Genomic DNA, 20,320 nt, shown 5'->3' with positions numbered 1-20,320 from the left:
CACCCTGGACTGCAGCAGAAAGGTTAGCCATACAGGACCACGCACGGTTAGGAATTAGCATCCGAGCCGAGGGCCGTGGGCTACGGCCAACGGGAGGAGGGATCAAGAAGAAATCTTTCCACTGAAAAACATCCCCCCCCAAACCTTTTTTTTTTTTTTTTTTAACATGTATGAGAAGCCTGGCGAGGGCCATCACTTTGTAAAGGTCACCTTGATCCTGTCACTGTTTGCTGAAGACAGTGTTTAAGAAGCCCTGAATAGCCCTGCCATTGTTAAGAAACATGAGCAAGTCATACTCAGCTAATTATGGATCTCAGTGTCAGCCTTGAAATTTTACCTTCAGTTCTTATTTTTTTGGAGGAGTGGCTGTCTAAAGGGAGGTGGCCCTAGGTGGACAGAGCTCAGCAGTGAGAAGGGCGCTAGGAAGAGGCCGGTTCCGCTTCTGAACTGGTCAAAGCGTGAGCTGGTCTCCATGCTCTCTCAGGAAGAGATTTTAAACGGCACTTGTATTTAAACAAAGAAGGTACCACTGTCCTTTCCTCTCATGCCTGCTCTTCACGATTTCTAGATGCTATCCATGATAGAATACGTTATTGTCACCAGAATGCATCTGGGCCATTTGCCAGATGCTGAGAAACAGTATCGGGCTGCAGGGGATGTGCCGCAGTGCTCCGCGTCTGGAGGCCACGAAGGAGGGAGAAGCCAGCAGCCACGAGTGCCGGGGTGCCCCCTCGGTTGCCACAGCTGCCCACCACTGGCTGCTGAAAATAACATGCGATTGTGATCTTTTAATGCTATAATTTTATTTCAAAGAAAACAGAAACAGAACAAAAACAACCTTTGCATTTGAGGGAGGAGATTATTTTACAGTTTTGGAAAAGAATAAGAACAATTGTATCAGGAAACAAATGATTATGACAGAAACTCGCATCCGACAGTTGCAGTGAATCCACAAGGACACAGACCATGCTGGTGGCCACAGCAGGGCCACAGGTGAATCTACAAGGAAACACAGACCATGCTGGCAGCCACGGCAGGGCCACAGGGCACGGTCTCCATGTGTTAATGTTTAATGTCAGCATTTTCATATGGACAGAAATCACGAAGAAATCCTGCAAAAATGGCATCAATATGAACAAACCCTTGTTATAAAAAGCAAAATATTGATAGGAACAATATCTTCCAGCATGTGCGTTTCACATTTAGGCTTTATTGTATGAAACTAAGTCAAAATTAGAAGCACTGGCTATCTCCACCGACATATATTTTAACTGAATATAAACTTCAAGGCTTTTCTTAACCATAGGCTTAAGAGGATTTCTTTTATGCAGAATGTGACCACAGCAACAAATACACCTAAACTGTTTGAAGATGGGAAATTTATACATGAAATGAGCTAGCAGGCTTCCTTTGGTATGGGGACACTGTTATTCTAAAATTAAAAAAAAAAAAATTGAATGGAAGTGGACTGCTTCCAGATGGTAACACTTGTAGCTGCAATTTTTAGCCCAGTAGAGAATGAAATGGAAAGGCAGCTACATGCTGACTGCACAAGCAGGTGCACCCCAAGCCACGAGGGGTATCTTCACCACTTTCCCCACGGCCATGACCTTCTGATAACTGAAATGGGAAAACACTTGGGAGAGAAAAACATCACCAACAACACTTGGCTTCTCTTCAGCACAGCAACCAGGACAAAGGGGGAGGCCACTGATCGAAGGGCCCCCAGTGGACCGGAGCTCCCTGTGCGGCCTGCGCCCGGCCCTCCCATGCACTTGGCAGCCTGCTCCCCGAGGCCCAGCCCACGGTACCCTCTGTGGGCGCCTGGCTGGTGGCCAGTGTGACTCTCGCTGGGAGGGCATGCTCAGAGCTCACAGGAGCCTTGTCCTCATGGTTTTGAAGGTTTCAGATGAAGCTCAGGGAACACAGTCCCCCGCCGAAGCTGGACCTTCCCACACCTGCCCTGTGCTGAGTTAAGGTGCCGCGCGTCTCATGCTTCCTGGAGTTCGCTGCTTTCTCTTTGGCTCTGAATTGCCGCCGCGGCCGGGGAGCCCTCCTGGGTGTAGATGACCACGCTGGCCAGCTGCTCTGCCCTGCTTGGGGCCCCGGCCTCTGTGCCTAGTGTGGCCCCGGCCTGCAGGAGTTCCTGCGAGTCCGCAGTCTCCAGCACCGTGTGGGAGTACAGGCCCGGCTCGTCCTGCACCCCTGGGGGCAGCTCTGTCAGGATGTAGTGCGTGGTGCCCTCGGAGAAGCCGCCACTGGACTCCTGCACCATGGCCTGGACCAGCTCCTCCGTCACGATGATCTGCGAGATCTCCCCGTCGGACTCCACCAGATCCATGTGCTCGCCCTGCGCCTCCTGCATGATGATCTGGGCACCCTCCCCGGCGACCATGTGGACGGCACCCTCTTCGCTCACCACCACCTGGGTGACACCGTCCTTGACCAACTGGCCGGCCGCGGCCGTGTCACACACAGCAAACTGGAGGACGCCGTGGACCATCTTCTTGAAGGCCACCTGTGCCCGCTCCTGAGAGGCCATGGCTGCTGAGGGATGGACCACCTGGGTGAGCACCTCCACGGCGGCCGGGCTCTCCTGGGCCTGTGGGAACATCTGGATCTCGGGGGCCTCGGGGTCGGCAGCCACATGGGAGACCTCCTGCCCGGGCAGCTGGATCAGCACGTCTTTGGCGCCGGGCCTGCCTTGCTCCTCGAGCCCAGCCCTGCCCTCCACCTCCCCTAATTCAGTGACCGCACAGAGCAACGCATCCAGGGCTGAGGATGCCTCGGGGGGAGCGACTCCAGCCTCAGAGAGGTTTAAAATCTCCTGCTTGGTCACCTGTTGTATCACAGCGCCACCTGGACTGAGGGACTCATCCATGCCGTGGCCTTCCATGGAGCCCCCCACGACGACCACCTGGGTGGCTCCATCAGCCAGCTGCTCGGGGAGGATGGGTCCGGGCACCACGCTGCCTACATGTGCCCCGCTCTGACTTGTGGCGATGACCTGGCCATCCTCCGTGATGTGCACCACCCGGGCCACCTGGCCGGCCATGGCCAGCGTCTGCAGCGTGGCGGCGGCCGTCTCCTCCACCGAGGGGTCCAGGGCAAACTCCCCATCGTAGCCCTGGAAGATGATGACCTGCTGCACCTGCTCAGGGGGCGGCGCTGGCCTCCTGCTGCTTCTGAGGGGCTTCTCCTTGACGAGGGGCTCTTCTGCCAAGGCCGCCGCGGTGAAGGGGCTGTCTGTCTCCACGAAGGTGGCTCCTTGTCCCTTTAGACGGCACTCGTAGGACTTGGAAACAATGCCTAAGGGAGACAGGGACCAGTTAGAGCCTGGAAAAAGTACTCGTAGGCTTACAAGTAAGACACTTCTTCTGCAGAAGCGCTCAGGCCTCAGCAGAGTCACCACGACCCCCTATTCCAAACCCTGAAGAGCTCTCTACAGTGCAAGCTTCAGCAGGGCCAGAGGCCTCCGTGGGCATCTGCAGGCAGGCTCTAGGCTCGAGGGCACACACAGTTAATGCTGGGTGTGCATTTCCCCACAGCCCTGTGAGCTGTCCAATACAACTCTTTGCAGGGGTGTGCGCCTCTCCAATGCCCAGGGAAGGAGGCTGGATACCTCCCCCCCACCACCATCATGTCTTTTGTAACAATGCGTTCCATCACGGGTGCTAAGTAAAGTTCAGCAAACAGCCAGCAGTAGTATCTCCTAACCCAACGGAAAATCTTTTTTTAATGACCAAATATTATATATGGTATATTTGTTTATTCAGCAAAAAGAACGAAAGCCTTGCATATTAAATTTTAAAAAATGTCATCAATAAACACCGCTGTAAAAGTTTAATGCAACAAATATTTATTGAACATTGACGTTTCAGGTGCTGAACCTGGGCAGGCAGCCTGTGCGGCCATGTGAGTCGCCGTGTCCTGGCAGCATGCAGGGCACTCTGCAGGGTGCTGGGCACATGCAGACACGGGGTCCTGGCCACTCAGGGGCTGAGAGGGGAGTCTATACTGCAGAACTGGGCAGCGGGCTTCGAGGGGACAGACTCAGCCTTCCTCCTCTCTGTCCCATCTTCCGGACAGTGCCTTGGATTGAATAAGTAATCAACAAAGATGTGTTTGCCGAACGTCTTGGATACAACATAAGGTGACAAGACACAGAGACAAAGAAGCCATACATTCAGGAAAGAATATTCAGGGAAAGATGTAAAAACGAAACAACATTGTAGCCCTGTCTTCAGGACAAGATTCAAGCCATCTCTCGTGGACTGGGAGGAGAAGTTCCAGACAGAAGCAGCGAGGGCCCAGGCAGAGGCAGGAAGGCCTTCCCCAAGGTGCTTCAAGGCCTCAGGGCGGTGGAAGGCTCGGGCTGTTAGGAGAATACGTTGCTCATCACAGAGCAGGTTGCCCAAGGCTTCCTCCACCCTGCACTAAGGTACCTGGGCTATGGGCTGCAGAGAGGAGGAGCGTGCTGAATGTTTTCAGCAGGAAAACTACAGGACTGTAACAGAGGGTAAGAAATTTATGATCTGAAGTGCCAGCCCCAAATGCCTTAGTGAAAACAACGTGTGTAGAAGATACCATAAGCCCCGTGGTGCCCGGGCAGAGGCAATAAGGGGAGACCAGGAGAGAAAAGAGGGGGCGAGCAGGACGAGAGTGAGGAGGGGAGAGCCGGAGCTGGGTGCATCCCCTGGTCTGGAGCCATCTTGTGCCCTTCACTGTCTGCCCTTTGTCAACGGGATACCCAGGACAGGCAGGCAGGGCACAGGGCTTGGGTGGGCAGTGGGATTCTGAAAGGCCTGGGCTGCTGCAGGAGCGCTGAGCCCATCGCAGAGCTCTCGGGCCAGGGGCTTCGGCTGTCATCTATGCTGTACAAAGAAAACTCTGGCGGGGCACAAGTACGGCGGGGATGGGAGGCGCTGCACGAGGGCACACAGCCAGGGGCACATCACACCCTCCTCAATGTCATTGGCGACTCAGGGCAACGCCTGCTGCTCCCCGCCTTGCTGGATAAAACAGGGCTGGAAATGATAAACTTTATTTTCATAAAAAAGAAATGGGCTCTTTAAACAGACTTCCTGTTTTCTTCTTTAAATCCCAATTTTCCATCGGTTTTCTAATCGACTCCATCCCTCCTAAATAAGAGAATGATCGATAGGTGACCCACAGCAAACATTTCCATAGTTCAACAGCAACCACATTTTTGAGATATTCTGCTTTAATCTCCTTGAGGGGGTCAGTTTCTTAACAGCGTCTTTTAACCTTAACAAAAGGGAAAAAAGGATCAAGAACTGTTCGAGATTATTTATTGCTAGGATCTCTTAAAAACAGAGTCAACCATTTTGCTTATCGTGTTGGTGGTGTTCTGCAAGCAAGCATTTCTTTCAATACCGAGTTAATTCTGAGCACAGAGCCAGACAGGGCCTGTCTTCCAGTGGGTGCATCTCAGGCAGGATCAGCAGAAATTGTTAAATCATGTTTACCAAGGGGACATGGCCCAGCTCTTACTCAGGCTGGACGAACACGGTCCTGGATTTGAAAGTATTAATTAACTGATAAGTACTAATTAATATATCTTCTTTCTCAGGCAACTCTGTAAAGTGTGAATCTTAGAAAGGGTATGGAATTTTGTCAAGAAAGGAGCTGCGGCCGGGCGCGGTGGCCGACGCCTGCAATCCCAGCACTTTGGGAGGCCGAGGCGGGTGGATCATGAGGTCAGGAGATCGAGACCATCCTGGCTAACACGGTGAAGCCCCGTCTCTACTAAAAATACAAAAAATTAGCTGGGCGTGGTGGCGGACGCCTGTAGTCCCAGCTACTCGGGAGGCTGAGGCAGGAGAATGGCGGGAACCCGGGAGGCGGAGCTTGCAGTGAGCCGAGATCGCGCCACCGCACTCCAGCCTGGGCGACAGAGCGAGACTCCGTCGCAAAAAAAAAAAAAAGAAAAGAGCCGCAGGGCCAGCCAGGACTAGCTCCACTACCAGGAGATACTCCTGTGTACTCGCTCTGCGTCCACGGAACCCTCGCATGAGCAGATGCAGCTGGGCTAGTGAGCCGCAGGGGTGACCTCACGCACCAGGCAGAGGAAAGCACTGCGTCTTCAAGGGCAACTCACCCTGCCCGGAAGAGGGACCAGAATGTTCATAAGTCTAGCTGAACAAATGCCCTAATTATAGCGCACCCTGTTTTCTCATGGTCACCCCCGACCAAGGACAGAGAACAACTGGGTAGCATTAAACGGGGCTGCCGGCTGGCCCCACCGTGTGCTTCGGGTGGCAGGCACTTCCGGAGCACGACTTCCTCTTCCTGAGGTTTGGTGGCGGCAGTTACAGGTATTCAAGCTGTGGTACTCACGCCGTGTGAATGCCTGGAGACTTCCCAAAGGTCACGTGCGGTAAGGAGCTTTGAGGGTTGGAAAGGGTCTGCCTGGGCACGTGCCTGGGGACAGAGCTCCTGACTACCTGCCTTTCTCCCTCCTCCCAATTTGCAGAAAGAAACAACCCGCGGCCATCCCCGCCTGGTGCCTTCACCGAGGGAAGATCAGAGTTTAAAAGCTGAGCTGAAATGAGGGTGGGCGTGCAGGTCCCGGGGGCAGGGGCTGAATCGCTGTCTCATGGTTGTCTTGTAAACTTTGATCCTCCTATATTCTCTCCTCGGAGAGGTCAGAAGCCTCAAGAGGGTGGCGCCCACAGCTCCTGTATTCATGCTTCCTTTCCGCCTGAGCATAAGCCGGGCCCGTGTGGCTGATCCCCGGTCAGTTTGCCATCTGCTAGGACCTCTAGATCTTTGTCTCCTGTATTTGACACATTCTTTCTCTGGTATGCTTGCAATTTCTCCCCAACCCTACTTTTCTACCCAGCGCCATCTTCACATGTCAACCTTGATTTGTTTGTTTCTGTCCGTTCTCTAATTTTAATGTCATTTTTAGTCTAATTCAGAATTTGAAAACAACGGAAATAAGGACACAAAAACAAAGAAGGCAGCCTTCTGATCATTCCCCTCCCCCATTAATTTTAATTACAGAAAAGGACATACTGCCAGTACATTAAGAGAGAGGAGAAACTACTGTAGTTGGGAAGGAAAGAACAAACATCCTCTTCTTCAGTAGTCTCAGGAAGAAATGGTGCATGCTTGAGTCCAAGCAATTCTGTTCTTTACTCTGTAACTGGACAGGAAATCTCTTGGGTATAGAATTATCCTTTGGGTTCCTTGCAGCACTGATAATTATGCTATTCTGAACTACTTACTGAATGTATTTTAATCCAGAGGTGGGTAAAGCCACTTCCAGACCATTAATGTAAACTAAATGGGTAAATACTGCTGTCGGTGTGGGGTGTGACGAAGCCTAGCAACACCAACATCCTCACCTCCGCGCACGCACAGGCCCAGCGAGTCCATCACAGTTCATAAATGCGAGCGCGGGTCCATCTTTTGATTCAGCAATTTAATAACTTCGAGTGCTGTCAGTACTGCTTTGAAAAATAGCACCTATAAAATGTAACAGCCTCAATCAGATTGAAAAAGATTCACCCACTGAAGATTCTTCCATTTCAACCATAATGAATTAATGTTGAGCTATGTAGAAGTTCAAGTGTCATTTAAACGAATGTGAATCTCTTCTATAACTTTAAACCCTAACTGGGCTATGACCAAGAATTTACTGGGTATATCAACCTCCAGTTTTGAGCTCTTTCTAGTAAATATGAACTGTAAAGCTCACCAAATGCAAATGGCCAAATGGATGCAGTGTTTGGGAAACAGGCACGTGGTACAGGTTGCATCCTTCACTGCTTAGTCACTGTTATGTCTCCAAAATTGCACAAAGCCTTAATGGGGCATGGATGCTCAATGTAGTATTTGTATTACAGTACCTTTAAAAAAGACAGTGTCAGATTTCAGTACAGTAACAGTAGTTAACCAAACAGTGTGCCTAATATCATTCTTTTTTGGGTCTGTTTTCAATAGGGCAATAAGCAGCTTTGTGTAGAAGGCACAGTGACATTAAAATGCAGCCTCGTGCCCATCTACAAAGTCCTCACTTTCTGCCCGTTTGCGTTCGTGAGCACAAAGATATTTTACTCCCTTCTCAGAGCCGAATGCATTGAAAGTTCACAGCTTGGATGGAATAAAAAGGTAGTTACTGGGGTGTCTGAGGATTTGCTTTTGGGGAGAGGATTTTGAGTTCGGCTCGCTGCTCTGGGATGCCATTATGATGCTGCAGCTCCTTCTGCGAGCTTGAAGCCAACATCTCCAGCGTGGAAAAACACAAGCTCCATTATGCGGGGGTGGAGGGGTTAAGCTGCAGAGATTTCGCTCCCCAAAACTGTGCTAGGGGCTCAGTTCTGCTGGCTGGTGTGCTTCTGGGAAGCAGCACAGGGCTGCGTACCTGACTCCTTCCTCTGTGTGTGTGCTGCTCCTTCCTTACTGTCATCATTTTTTCCCACAGAATAAATACCTTACGCTTTTGTTAAGCTTACATTTAATTAAAATGTACAGAATTTGTGCAGTAAACCCGAATGAAAAAAATAAAACAAGGGCCCCCTCTCTTGAAGGCATACGTTGTGAATGAAAAATGTCATTACAGACTAAAAAATTTTGCAGTAAACAGGGCCTACAGAGAGAAGTTTCCCCTGTAATGACATCCATAAAATACACAAATGGCACTTTTAGTACCATCCTGAATATGGCATTTTCTGTGCTCTACACACAATCTAAATGGTTTGATCATAGAGCATAATACTCCATTGGGTTTATAGAACAATCAATGTTCCATAAAATGATGTATTTATCCAATAGTAGGCTCAGCAGTTACTGGTGTATGACATTGTAGGACACAGGCTTGGGCTCCTCGGCTGCACATGTGCTGGCTGTAAAACTTATCTAACACCACCTCAACAACTTCATCTCATCTGGGGCAAGTAATTTGTGGAAGCCTCAGCTTGGTTTAAAAAAAAACTTGTAATAAAAATTCATAGAATTTTCAGGAGAACGAAAGCTGATGACAATAGAAAGGTCACATTGTGTCTCCACTAAAGGGTTCAAAGGTTGTTAGCAGTTCTAAAACCGAAAGTAGATTTCATGCATCACGTAGCAGATAAAGATGGCATTAAAAAGACATGTCGTGGGGTGAGATGCCTAATGCCTACAAAAGCCTGTGCTAATATCCTATGTAAACCACTTTGTTGCTGCGAGTTGGCATTTATTTTAAATTTCTAAGCTTCTCCTGAAATGGTACTAATCAATTTCTCCTGAAATTGATACATTGCTAGGTTACATCTCAGACACTGGATGTACTTTAGATTTTATATTTTCGTAGGCCCAGTAAGCTTGAGAATGCTGGGATGGTTCATTGTCGTAATGAAAGCACCTTGAATACGATGCGATTAAAAAAATTTTCACATAAAAATTTGGGACACACATGACATTGCAATTCTTAAGCCACATATAATTTTTCTTGGCTTCAATTTTAAGATGTAATTTTAACAAGAATGTTATGAAATCATACTTAATGTCTATTAAAATGAAACAATATTAACAGATTATGCTAATAAATTAGAGCCATATTTTAATGTCACAAAAGCTTATAAGTTTCTCAAGTGAAAGCAGGAAAAATGACAAATTAAAATTCAATGAAATATAACCTTTTAGAAATTTCAAAGCAGGGAATACATTATTCTTACAATAGCAGTCACCGACAGTTTGGCCAGTCAAACTGATCTCAATAATTGCTCCATAATTTATTCATCTTATAGACAATAATAATTCCCTGGCATTAAGCAAGATGTCCTGTTACAGAGCTCCCACTGGACTCTGGTTTTGAAGAAGTGATGCTTTCCATGTTAACACTGGTACATATTACGGGGGACTCCCTGCCTTTGAGCTACTTCTTGTACTAAACAATGTGAACTTCCTCAAGTTCCTGAAGGGAAAACTCCAATCAAGTGGTTTAGGGACTTCGCTAGGATCAAAGAAAGAGTATGAATCTGGTATAACATGGGACAGAGTAACCTCTTAGTTTTATATTCCAGTAACCAAATGGCAATTTCTCCTTTTTTAAAAAAGTTTTTAAGAACACAGGTTGGTTGGTCAGTACCTCATGTTTCTCCATTATTTTCAATGGTTAGAAACACATTCTGGTCAGCGTTACTAAAATTCACACACAAAACAGAAACAAAAAGGTTACTTGAAATACAAGATTAAGAATTATTTTTAGCCTTTGACATGCATGTTAAACATGGTAGCTAAACTAGTGAGATTTATCTCAGAGTACAGATCAGTTTTGGTCAGCTGACAGGAGCTGGCCTAAGGACAAGTTAGACATATCACAGCGTAATAATTAAAAGGAGTTTTGGTAACTATCTGCTGTATACCACATATAAACATACAAAAATATGTTGAAGGAGGACAGTATATAAAGTCTTCGCCATGCCCCGCATTTCATGACGCTGCTGTTTTATAAGAAGAGATGGGGAAATTGCTTTTCTGTAAAAATTAGCTGAGGTTCACACCATTTCCGAAAAATTCTTTCACATAAATTCAAATACACAATTTCTTTGGATATACCATGCAATTTTTAGTGAAGGAACATTTACAATAAACCAGGGCAAAAATTTAGGTACCAAAAGTTTTAGTCCCTTTTTCTTAATTGCCATGGGTGCGACATTTAACACTGGCAGCAACTGAAGATGATCATATAAAACCCCTGAAAAGAATTCTGGAAATTCACAAAAAATGAAGACTAAATTTTATCTCAAGTTGGAAATACATAATCATGCAGGTTTCTAACTTTACCAAGAATAGTCTCCATGGGCCTAGATATTTCCATGGCCACTGAAGAGTGACAAAGAACAAAAGACAATATTTTACCTTTAAAGTCACAAACCCTAAGAAATGTTGTATTATACCAGACCCTTAGGTCTATATTATCATTTTCATGCATGAAGATCTAACAGTAATAGAAGTGATGCACACAAATCTCACTCAGGAAGATGAGAATGCGTGCTTTAAGGTTATCTTGACAGGCTTTGTGGGGTGGAGAGGAAGGGCAGCGGTTAACTGTTTCTCTGCTGGGCAGAGGCCTGTGAGCTACACAGAGAGATCGTGGTGCACAACCATGTACCTTTGGAAATCGAACTCAGGTGACAGAAACAGTGTCATTGAGTTTCATGGAGGGCGATGAGATGGCACTTTAAAATTAGGCTGGGAAGGGCTCTGATCTAGTCATTTACCCATGACTAGTACTTCTTCAGAACAGCCAGTTGATGTGCCAGCAGAAAGTGCTCAAAAGTCTTCAGTCCTATTTGAAATAAAGCACAGGGAGGAGTGGTGGAGGGGAACCCATGCAGTATCAACATAGGGTGCGTCTCTCACTCTGCACACATTTCCGGGTGTTGAGGTCAGAGCCCTGGCCAATGGGAAGGGGGGTGTCCCTCTTGGAGACACCCTGGCCTCTCCTTCCAGTGCAAGCCTTCTGCTCCTGTGCGCCGACACGTGTGTGAGCATTAGTGACAATGGCTGAGAACACGTAACAGTGCCCTTCAGGCTTTGTATGGGGGGGAGCCCAGGCTTGGAAAAGAGCTGTGGAATGTCAGTCCCTCAGGAGTGAGGCTTCCAGAAGACCTTCAAACTCTACCAGACAAATAGCAACCCCCTGCTTACTGTAAGGCTGCCTCTGTTTGACTTAAAGACGTAACAAACTGGAATAGGCATTCTTATGGAATCAGGAAATTAGGAATCCCAACCACCTTTTCCTAAATGTCCTCTGATAGTCTATGAATTCCCAATGCAGATAAACAGTATCAGGAGACAAGGCCTATTTTTCAAAAGTTGTACACATTACACATACCTTAAAAGGTAAAATTACGCAAATAAGCCCAGCCGGTCCTCCTGGAGGGCATGCGTCTAACGAGGCTACTTTAAAAGGCTAACAAGGCAGATTAAACTTTTTCCTTTTTCTTTTTCTGGCAAAACCCTATAAAAAAACCCACATTCACTTTTGTAGTCATGTTTATATTTCCTTTATATTATAGTATCTTCATATCGTTCCCAAGGAAATGAGAGGAAACAGACATTTGTCTTCATTGTAGACACTTTCATATGAAGGTAGAAAGCAAACCGCTTCTCAGTAACCACACAGAGGCACCATTAAAATCAAATTTACAGTAAACAGAACCGACGGCTGGGGTAAAACACTAACTGTTAGTATTTTAATGATCAGCAAAGCTTTCGGAGGTCTAACATCTGCTCATAGCCAAACGATAGCAGCTGCTTGTGTACACTTGAAACAACGCGGATTTCTTCTCTATGCCTTAAAATGAATCATATGTGCTGGGCACATGGCTGCTCTTTCCAACGGAGTTGGCGTGTGCCAGGAGACCTCCAGCACCCTGTGGATGGCAACTCGGGAAGGCCCGGGCTCTTTGAGGCAGGAAATCCAAACCCGCAGAAATCCCTGAGTCCAGGAAATGAAAGCAGGAGAAAGGGTGCAGGAGGCCACCACTGGCTGGGCAAGGCTGCCAGGTGCGGGGGAAGCAAAGCCTCAGGAGCTGTCACCGCGGAGCAAGTCAAGGGGAGGACACAGGGCCATGAAGGTGAGGGGACGATGGCCCTCAGTCCTTCCTTGGATCTACCTGGATGGACTTGGGAGAGCCTCTGTGCCAGGCCACACCAGCCTCAGCCTTTTCTACACACGGCAGGGCCGAGTGGGCGGACTGGACGCTGACATTGTCAAGGTAGAAAACGATAACGCATTTTCTTCCTAACCAGTAGAAACTACTATCTTTATTTTCAACATTTTCCTAAATATCTAAGTTAAATTCCTCTTGAAAGTTGCAGAGTATCTGTGGCTTGGGCTCTACAGAATAACATACCCCTGGGATAATAAAGCTTAACAAAAATCAAACAAAAGACAAACTATGAGGCATGAACCCTGACTCTGGAATGAGCAGAATGAATAGAAACTAACTTTCAAATGGAAACCCTGAGGGAAGTGGCAGCTGTTGGAACCTACAGTCAGGCAGCTTGGTGAGGCAGTATCCGTGGTTTCCCTCCACACACCTGACCTAGCTTTTCTGAGAAGCAAGGGAAGTTCAGAGGGAGACCCTTTTAGAAAGCACAATCCAAATGAATATTGAGCCCAGACCTGACGGGGTCCTGTCCACCTGGTGCACTGTGCACATCTGAAATGCACAGGACGGGGTGAGGCGGGACCTGGGTGCGGCCGGCACTAAGGCCTCACTGTGTCTAGAGGGAACAGTGCGTCATTCTATCTCAGCAGCTATGCACGGCACATTGAAGTCCTCCAGAAAATTTCCACAGTAGATTTTTAAAATAGGGTAGTAAGTCCAATGAGGTAATCATGTGTCATGGGGCTGGGGCCAATTACAGGACCACACGATTCCACTGTGTTCCAAGAGGGCGTAAACAGGAAAACTATCTTTTAAAAAAATTATTAGCAGTTTATCAGGGAAATTAAAGGCTTTGTTAAACAGGCAACACTAGTTCGCCTCTTCACTAAAAGCCTGTTTGGAAGGAGCTGGCTGGCAGGCACACATAGCAACAAGCATGCGGTATGGATCCCAACGCTGATCAGGGAGTGACATCCACGCACATGTGTCCTTCCACCCGGGTGCACGTGCAGGAAAGCAGTAGCAAAGCTGTGTACCGGGCGCCGCACAGGCACCCCCAGAAGGCACTTTGTGTGGGAATGGTGACGTGAACAAGTGGAAAACTGAATTCATTATGTGTAATCCAAACTCAGGTACCTAAGAAATGAGCTCTACCAGGCAGCTGACGCCCGAGTCCACTTGGCACACAACCAGTTGCCCACTTAACATAATCTTCAACAGGGGTTAGAAAGGCAGGACTTGGAATGCTTTCGGGTGGAATGTCTAAGGGCCACTTCTTCTGCCGGAACTTCCCAGTCCCAAAAATAAAGCTACAGGCCTGACACTGGTGGAGGATCTTCAAGGGACATGGGAGGACCGGAAGACGGGCTCCCTGAGCTCCTTCATGGAGGGAGAGCAGTGGCATTCTGTCCCACTCTTTGTTGTTGTTTTTTTTGCTGTGGTTCAAAAAATGGCTCATCGTAATATTCTGAAGGGGCAAAGGCAATCTAGCATAAGCGCGCGACTCCTGTGGCAGATAACAGCGAGGTAATGTAATTATACAATGGGGCATAATAGGCTAATTATTAATACCGTTTTCTAAAATTTAAACACTTTATATGCTTAATCAAATGTAACATTCCATGTTTTCTTGAAATATATACATACACATGCATACATAAAATTAAGCACACCGAAGCACACGCCTTCGTGGACATGCACACGTATGCAAGCACTGCTAGCGGTGTTCGACAAGGGTAGCCTTCCATTTCCATTCTCCTCATCACGTTCCTTATCCAAAGGTCTTCCCCAGAGCCTCTCCTGAGTGCGAATCTATGGCATTCTGGGTGGAGGACAGACATGAGTTAAGTAGGCAGGCCTTTCTAAACTATGTTCAGGACTATGCCAAATGGGCAGCTGGCTGTGTGTCAAATGAACCTGGCCTTCACTTATGAGAGTGCCTGAGTTCTGATGACATGTGGTGGTCTCTTTTTTAGGGAGTTCCCTGGAGAAAAGCCCCTCGGACATGTCTCACATAGCTCCTTACCTGATGACCGACCCCCAGACTAGCAGCAGCATGGCTGGAATAAGTCCCGACACACAATGTTTGAGCAACACTTGTTAATTCTTTAAGAGCTGTTAAAGTTTTTAAAGGGTAGGATATCTAAGAACTGGAACAATTTTAAAACCTCCAAGGTTCAGAGATTCCATTCCATATCAATTCTCTCTTCTCTAGAACCCTGAATATGTTTCTTTCACTACTCATGTGGTTCTGTTGCTATCACTCTGCTTCGTGAAGAGTGATTGTGATGGGAAACGAAATCCCACTGCTGACAGTCCTGAGCTCTTAGAGACAGTCAGGGAATGGGAGAGAAAGGCAATGATCTATTTCACTTAGTACTATAATTAGAAGAATAAATACCCACTGTGATAATCAGTTGCATGACTACTAGTAGAATTTTTAGGTTCCGTAAGTGAGCACAGGAAGAATGCACTCGGGTGCTTTTGTAGTTTGTCACATTTACCATCTATTAAAGAGTTTCTGGGTAAACCTAACAGAAAAACCTAGGTCCTAAGTGACAGCATTAACATGGGTCCATAAGCAACTGGATACTTACATATGTCTTAATTGTACATTTATTTAATTTGAAAGTTACTTTGGGTTTTAGAGACATTAGGTAGACACCCACACAGCCTGTCGTACATACTTCCAGCCTATCACACTGAATCTTACTTATCCATACGTGTGCTCATCTTTCCTGCTACACCGAGAGGTCCTTGAGTGCAGGGCTCTATTATTTGCCATGGCATCTTCAGTGCTTGGCATATAATAGGCCGTAGTAAGTATTGCTTTAAAAAGAAGACAAATCTAAAAAGGAAGGATTGACTACTCTTTAAAACATCCTCCAGGTAAGAGAAAGAGCATGAGCTCTGGTGTCAGCATGCTTGGGTTTGATTCCTCAGGACACCTGGAAGTTACTATAGAAAGAGAAATCTCCATAGATCTCTGTGTTTTGGTGCTTTTTGTGAGCTGAGGCACTGACTACCTTTACTGTAGATTATCTTTTCGTGCATGTTTCTAGAGAAATCAGCCTTGGAAGAGAAAGAGGGTGTCTTCTTCCAGAGCAAAGGGCAAACTGATCCGTTGTTCATTATAATAAAAATAAGTACTCCTCTTGGACAGAGAACAGGCAAGCTTACTGCTTGTAATAAAAGATTTGGGCTCCCTGAATTCTGCGTTCATTGCCTATACTACAACCCACTGTGTGTACAGATGTCACTGGCCTCTTCATGTCAGCCTGTGGGAGTTTGGACTCAGGAAACTGGGTCAGATGCTGACCCTTTGGCTACAGCTGTTGCTGTGATTAATAAAGTCCTTTATCTCTGACCCAGGAATCTCATGTCTTCTGCCAGTATCCATAAACTGTGGCAGAATATTTGCAAGCTGGATAAAATTTTAGACTTTTCATAATTCTAGACAGTCACTTAAATTTATTAAATCTTGTTTTCTTAACCAATAAAATATGTAAGATAATACTTATTTTCTTAAAGAGTAAATGAGACAGCCTATGTACAATACTTAGCATTGTGCCTGACACACAGGAAGGGCTCAATATATTAACAGTAATATATTATATGGTAATAATAATTACTATTATTTTAAGTTTAATGCATTATAGTTCAGTTCATATCACCTGAAATTGGTATGTAATGTAACTAATATCTATGAATATACAAAATAATCTTGTATGACTAAAATATTTGAACCACATTATACATACAGCAAAATTAAATTTAATGCAAATAAATGTAAAGTCCTGCAGTCGGTAGTAAAAAATTGCCTAAAGTATGACAGAAAATGACTTCCAAGTTCTAGCCACTGGTAGGATCAATACACTGATGTGGCTACATCAATACAAGTACAGAGTTCAGGCAAAGAACGGTAATAATATGATGATAAGCTGCTCAGACTATACTTAGGGTGTCATGTTGAAGCTTGAGCTCCAAGTTTTAACAGAAACATTGACAAATAGCCATGAATATAGAGAAAAGAAACAATAACTGGGGACTTAAAATGCATAAAGAATGGCTTCAGTTTACAAATACTTAAAGGACTATCATGTGGAAGGGAGAACAGGTTCATTCTGCATGGCTCTAGAAGGCAAAATGGGGAACAGCAGAGGGAAGTTATAGGAAGAAAACTTTGCCTTAATCACACTGATTCAGAAACTGAAACGCGATGCCTTAGCATTGAGACTCCTATTGAAAAAACCTGAACAACCACTTTTTGGAGATGCTGCAAAGAGGACTCAAATCAGGGGCTCCAATGTCCTTGCTAATATTTAGATTATGATTCTAGAACTCCCAAAGCAGGGAGCAGAAGTTCTGCTGAATACGCGTGGGCCTATCAGAGCAGACAGTGCCGGTGACCCACATGTCTTCAGGAACCGGACAGATAAGTGTGATCCCAGGCTGCTAGTGAAACCCTGCCAGAGCAGGAGGCTGCGCTGTTTGACATCAAGTGATTCATCCTAGCTCCATGATGCCAATCTCTGGCTTCAGCTCTTAGCCACCCAACACACTACCTGATACTCAGTTCCTCCAAATGCAAACAACATGAACTTTCTGGGCAATTACCAGATATTTGAATCTGCCTAGTTCTGTGTGCAATTATATATCACACCAGCTGACAGTGAGATCATGATGAACAACTCCCCCCCCCCCCCCCGCCACCAAAAAAAAAACTACTACTGGCCAGAGTGTTATTTGGAAAAACAACGAGGTGGCCGTGAGCACTCACCACTCAGATTTCCTGTCAAGGAGCGTGGCTGGCAGCACTGCCCCCACTGCATCCAGGCCAGCCAAGGGTGACTCCACAAAAGAGTCCCCTCCAGGCCCATTCCTGCCAGCCAGGGAGCCTCTCGCTGGCTGACTCTGGCTTGGTGGCCCTACAGCCTGAACACTGCCTGCTCAACCCTTCTGGCCCTTCCCACCCTCCAATTTAATTTTTTCAGTTTTTAGGAATCATAACTGTTCACAAGCAAAATATGTTATTTGCAAATATATGCTTGCAAATAGCAGGCCCTCATATCTTGTCATTCTAAAACAAAACAAACATTTTAAACATAGTTATAAAGTTGATGAAAATAATCTAGTTGATTTTTTTAAAGACAGAAAGTGTCAGGATTCCAGTCATTGGCTCATGAAAGCATCTCTTGTTTTCATATCGAGCTGAGAGTTAGAGTCCTGTCAGTTATTACTGGCAACATGCTTCAGGCCAGGGGAAGGCTAGGCTGGGTTGGAAATTTCTGGCTATGATGAGAATACAGGTGGTAGTCCCAAACACCTGAGGGTTGAAGTCACCTGGGTGCTGCGTGGGAGGCTGAGAACCAAGCTGAGCAAAGGAGCTCCAGCAGACACTGGCAAAGAATGGACAGTCAGAGCCAGTCAAGAAAGCCAAAAAGTCAAGACCTGAGGTCATGGAAGGGAAGAAAGAAGAGAGGGACCAACCACGGCAAATGCCAAAAAGAAATACCATGTAGACAAAAATTAGGCCTCTGACGCATAATACCAGAAAGACCACGAAATTAATCAGCGAAATCAGAATACTATTGAGAGCAAAAAGGGCGGTGTCTGTACAGGTCACCGGGAGACGAGGCACAGGCCTGGTGCTGCTGACAGGTGTCAGCTTCAGCTGCATTAGGATCTGAGTCTATGATTCTGGTCATTTTCCTCTTGAGCACGTGGTTAACGAGTTATGAATACCAACACGTGCCATATTCTATATAAAAACCAATATAAGGCTGTCTGATTAGTGGCTTCATTACTATAACGAAGAAAAGAAAGGCAGGTGAAACTTGGCATGATGTGTGCGGAAATACAGACATTCATGTGTTTACCTTCGCCTCTACTCACTATTAAACGTCATCAGGTATTTTTCTCAACAAAGATACTCCACTCTTTCCTGCAGCAGCCAGACAATCAGAATGACAGTACCGAATTAATTCCTCATTTGCTGGCTGAAAGAAACTCAAAGCAGAATTGCCAAAGGGCAAAACAGAGAGAGTGACACTATACATCTCAGCTTTTATATATGTCCATTTGATTACTGTGCTTGTACGTTTGCATTACGCTGATCTAACAGTTGTTGTCTTACTTAATTTACAGAGTGCCAAGGTGTCTATTAGTAGGAGCTAGGCTTTGAAAAGTATTACTAAAATATCTGAAAGTCTTAACAGAAATTCCAGGAAGTACAGTAGGTAAACTGCACACAGAAAGTGAAGGGAACAAAAGTCCTCTTGGAAAAGCCTCTATTACAGAACCTGCTTTAAAAAGCTGCCACATGACTGCAGTATGCTGGGCCAGGGTGCTGGCAGCAGAGTCACCTTCAACCTGAGGCCGCAGAAGGCAGAGGGTCCCTGGCTCTGGGTGCTGCTGTAACTCCCTCACTCGTACGGCAGCCCTGGAGGAAGGGCCGTCCCTGCTTTCTTTAGTGTTATGAGTACCTTCTGTTTTCTATGCCTTCCTTTTACTAGTAACTCCTACTGGCTAGAACAATGCCACTTGCTTTTTCTGTTCCTGTTTTTGACATCGTCCTGCTAGTCATTAAACCCCCACAGATCAACCATACATAATCCGTTTCCCAATATGTCATATAAGCAAAAAACTGGGCTCAGTTCTTTCTTAAAACATGCTTGTATTATTCAATATTTGGGTTTATTGTCCAATTTTTAAGATGTATATAAATAAACAAATCAGAATCCCAAATATTCTAATAGATAAATCAAAATTAGCTTAGATTTTGGATATAGCCCTATTAATATAGAAGGTTTCCTTCCCTTTTTCTTCAGATACTTTTTAACCTACAGAGTAACTGCCATGAACATAATTTATTTGACTTAAACTCAACTAGTATATATTGAAGGACAGAGGTCAAGGGACATCTGGGAGGCAAATGCCAAATTCTGACAAGAGACTTTTGGGCTTGAATCTACATAGAAAACACATGCAAGGAGGGAGTGAGGTAACGCTTTTTTTTTTTTTTTTTTTTTTCATTGTCTTCAATTCAACTCTATGAAAACAAAAAGCCAAAGAAGGGAGGAGATTGATTCTCACAGATTCTCTGCACAGCCGCTCCAGGGAGTGAAGTAAAGGAGGATGCTGTTCATTCCGCATGGACCTGGCTCCATGGGGGCAGGACCCCTCGGTTCGGGTGGTCACGATTCAGCTGGGTACTGACTCGACTTTCTTACTGCTGGCTTATGAGTGGATTTTAATTTTTCAGTATGAGGACTATTAAAACTCTCCCCAAGAACTTCACAATATAAGGCAGTAAAAGTGAAGCAGCGTTGGCTAAAATGAGTGGAGGGATGCACAGTGACTTGGTTTCCTATTCATCTTTCTCAGAAAGCCTAAGCCTCTGAGGACGTGGATTAAATCCATTGGTTCGATGTCTGCAAGCTCCCTCTAACTTGTAGAATGCTGATGCCCAGCCATGCTGATACTCTTAGAGACGGGCTGGGCAGCCCGGCTCTGATCACCGCTTAGTCTATAGGAAACATGATACAGTGATTGGTCCCACGTTGCTGTATTTTTAAATTTTCTGTTATGATATGAAAATGGAACATACCTCCACCTCCACAATATATAGCAGCTGACTGTGTTATGTAGACTAAAAATTAATGGGCTAATTGTAGCATTATAGTTCA

General features: G+C 45.9%; 1 protein-coding gene across 1 annotated transcript in view; it reads right to left on the bottom strand.

The window, feature by feature from the left end:
- Positions 1 to 781: 781 nt before the first annotated feature.
- The window catches only part of ZNF407 (zinc finger protein 407), a 466,555-nt gene continuing 447,016 nt past the window's right edge, over positions 782 to 20,320 (bottom strand). The window contains exon 9 of the mRNA XM_016933893.4: positions 782 to 3,309. Within this exon, the coding sequence (XP_016789382.4) occupies positions 1,991 to 3,309 (1,319 nt within the window). The 3' untranslated portion in view covers positions 782 to 1,990. The remainder of the gene's footprint in view (positions 3,310 to 20,320) is intronic.

This window comes from Pan troglodytes, chromosome 17 (genome assembly GCF_028858775.2).
Source record: "Pan troglodytes isolate AG18354 chromosome 17, NHGRI_mPanTro3-v2.0_pri, whole genome shotgun sequence".
NCBI classification, from domain to species: Eukaryota; Metazoa; Chordata; class Mammalia; order Primates; family Hominidae; genus Pan; species Pan troglodytes.
Note: the sequence above shows the minus strand (reverse complement) of the source record. Positions and strands in the feature narration are given on the sequence as shown.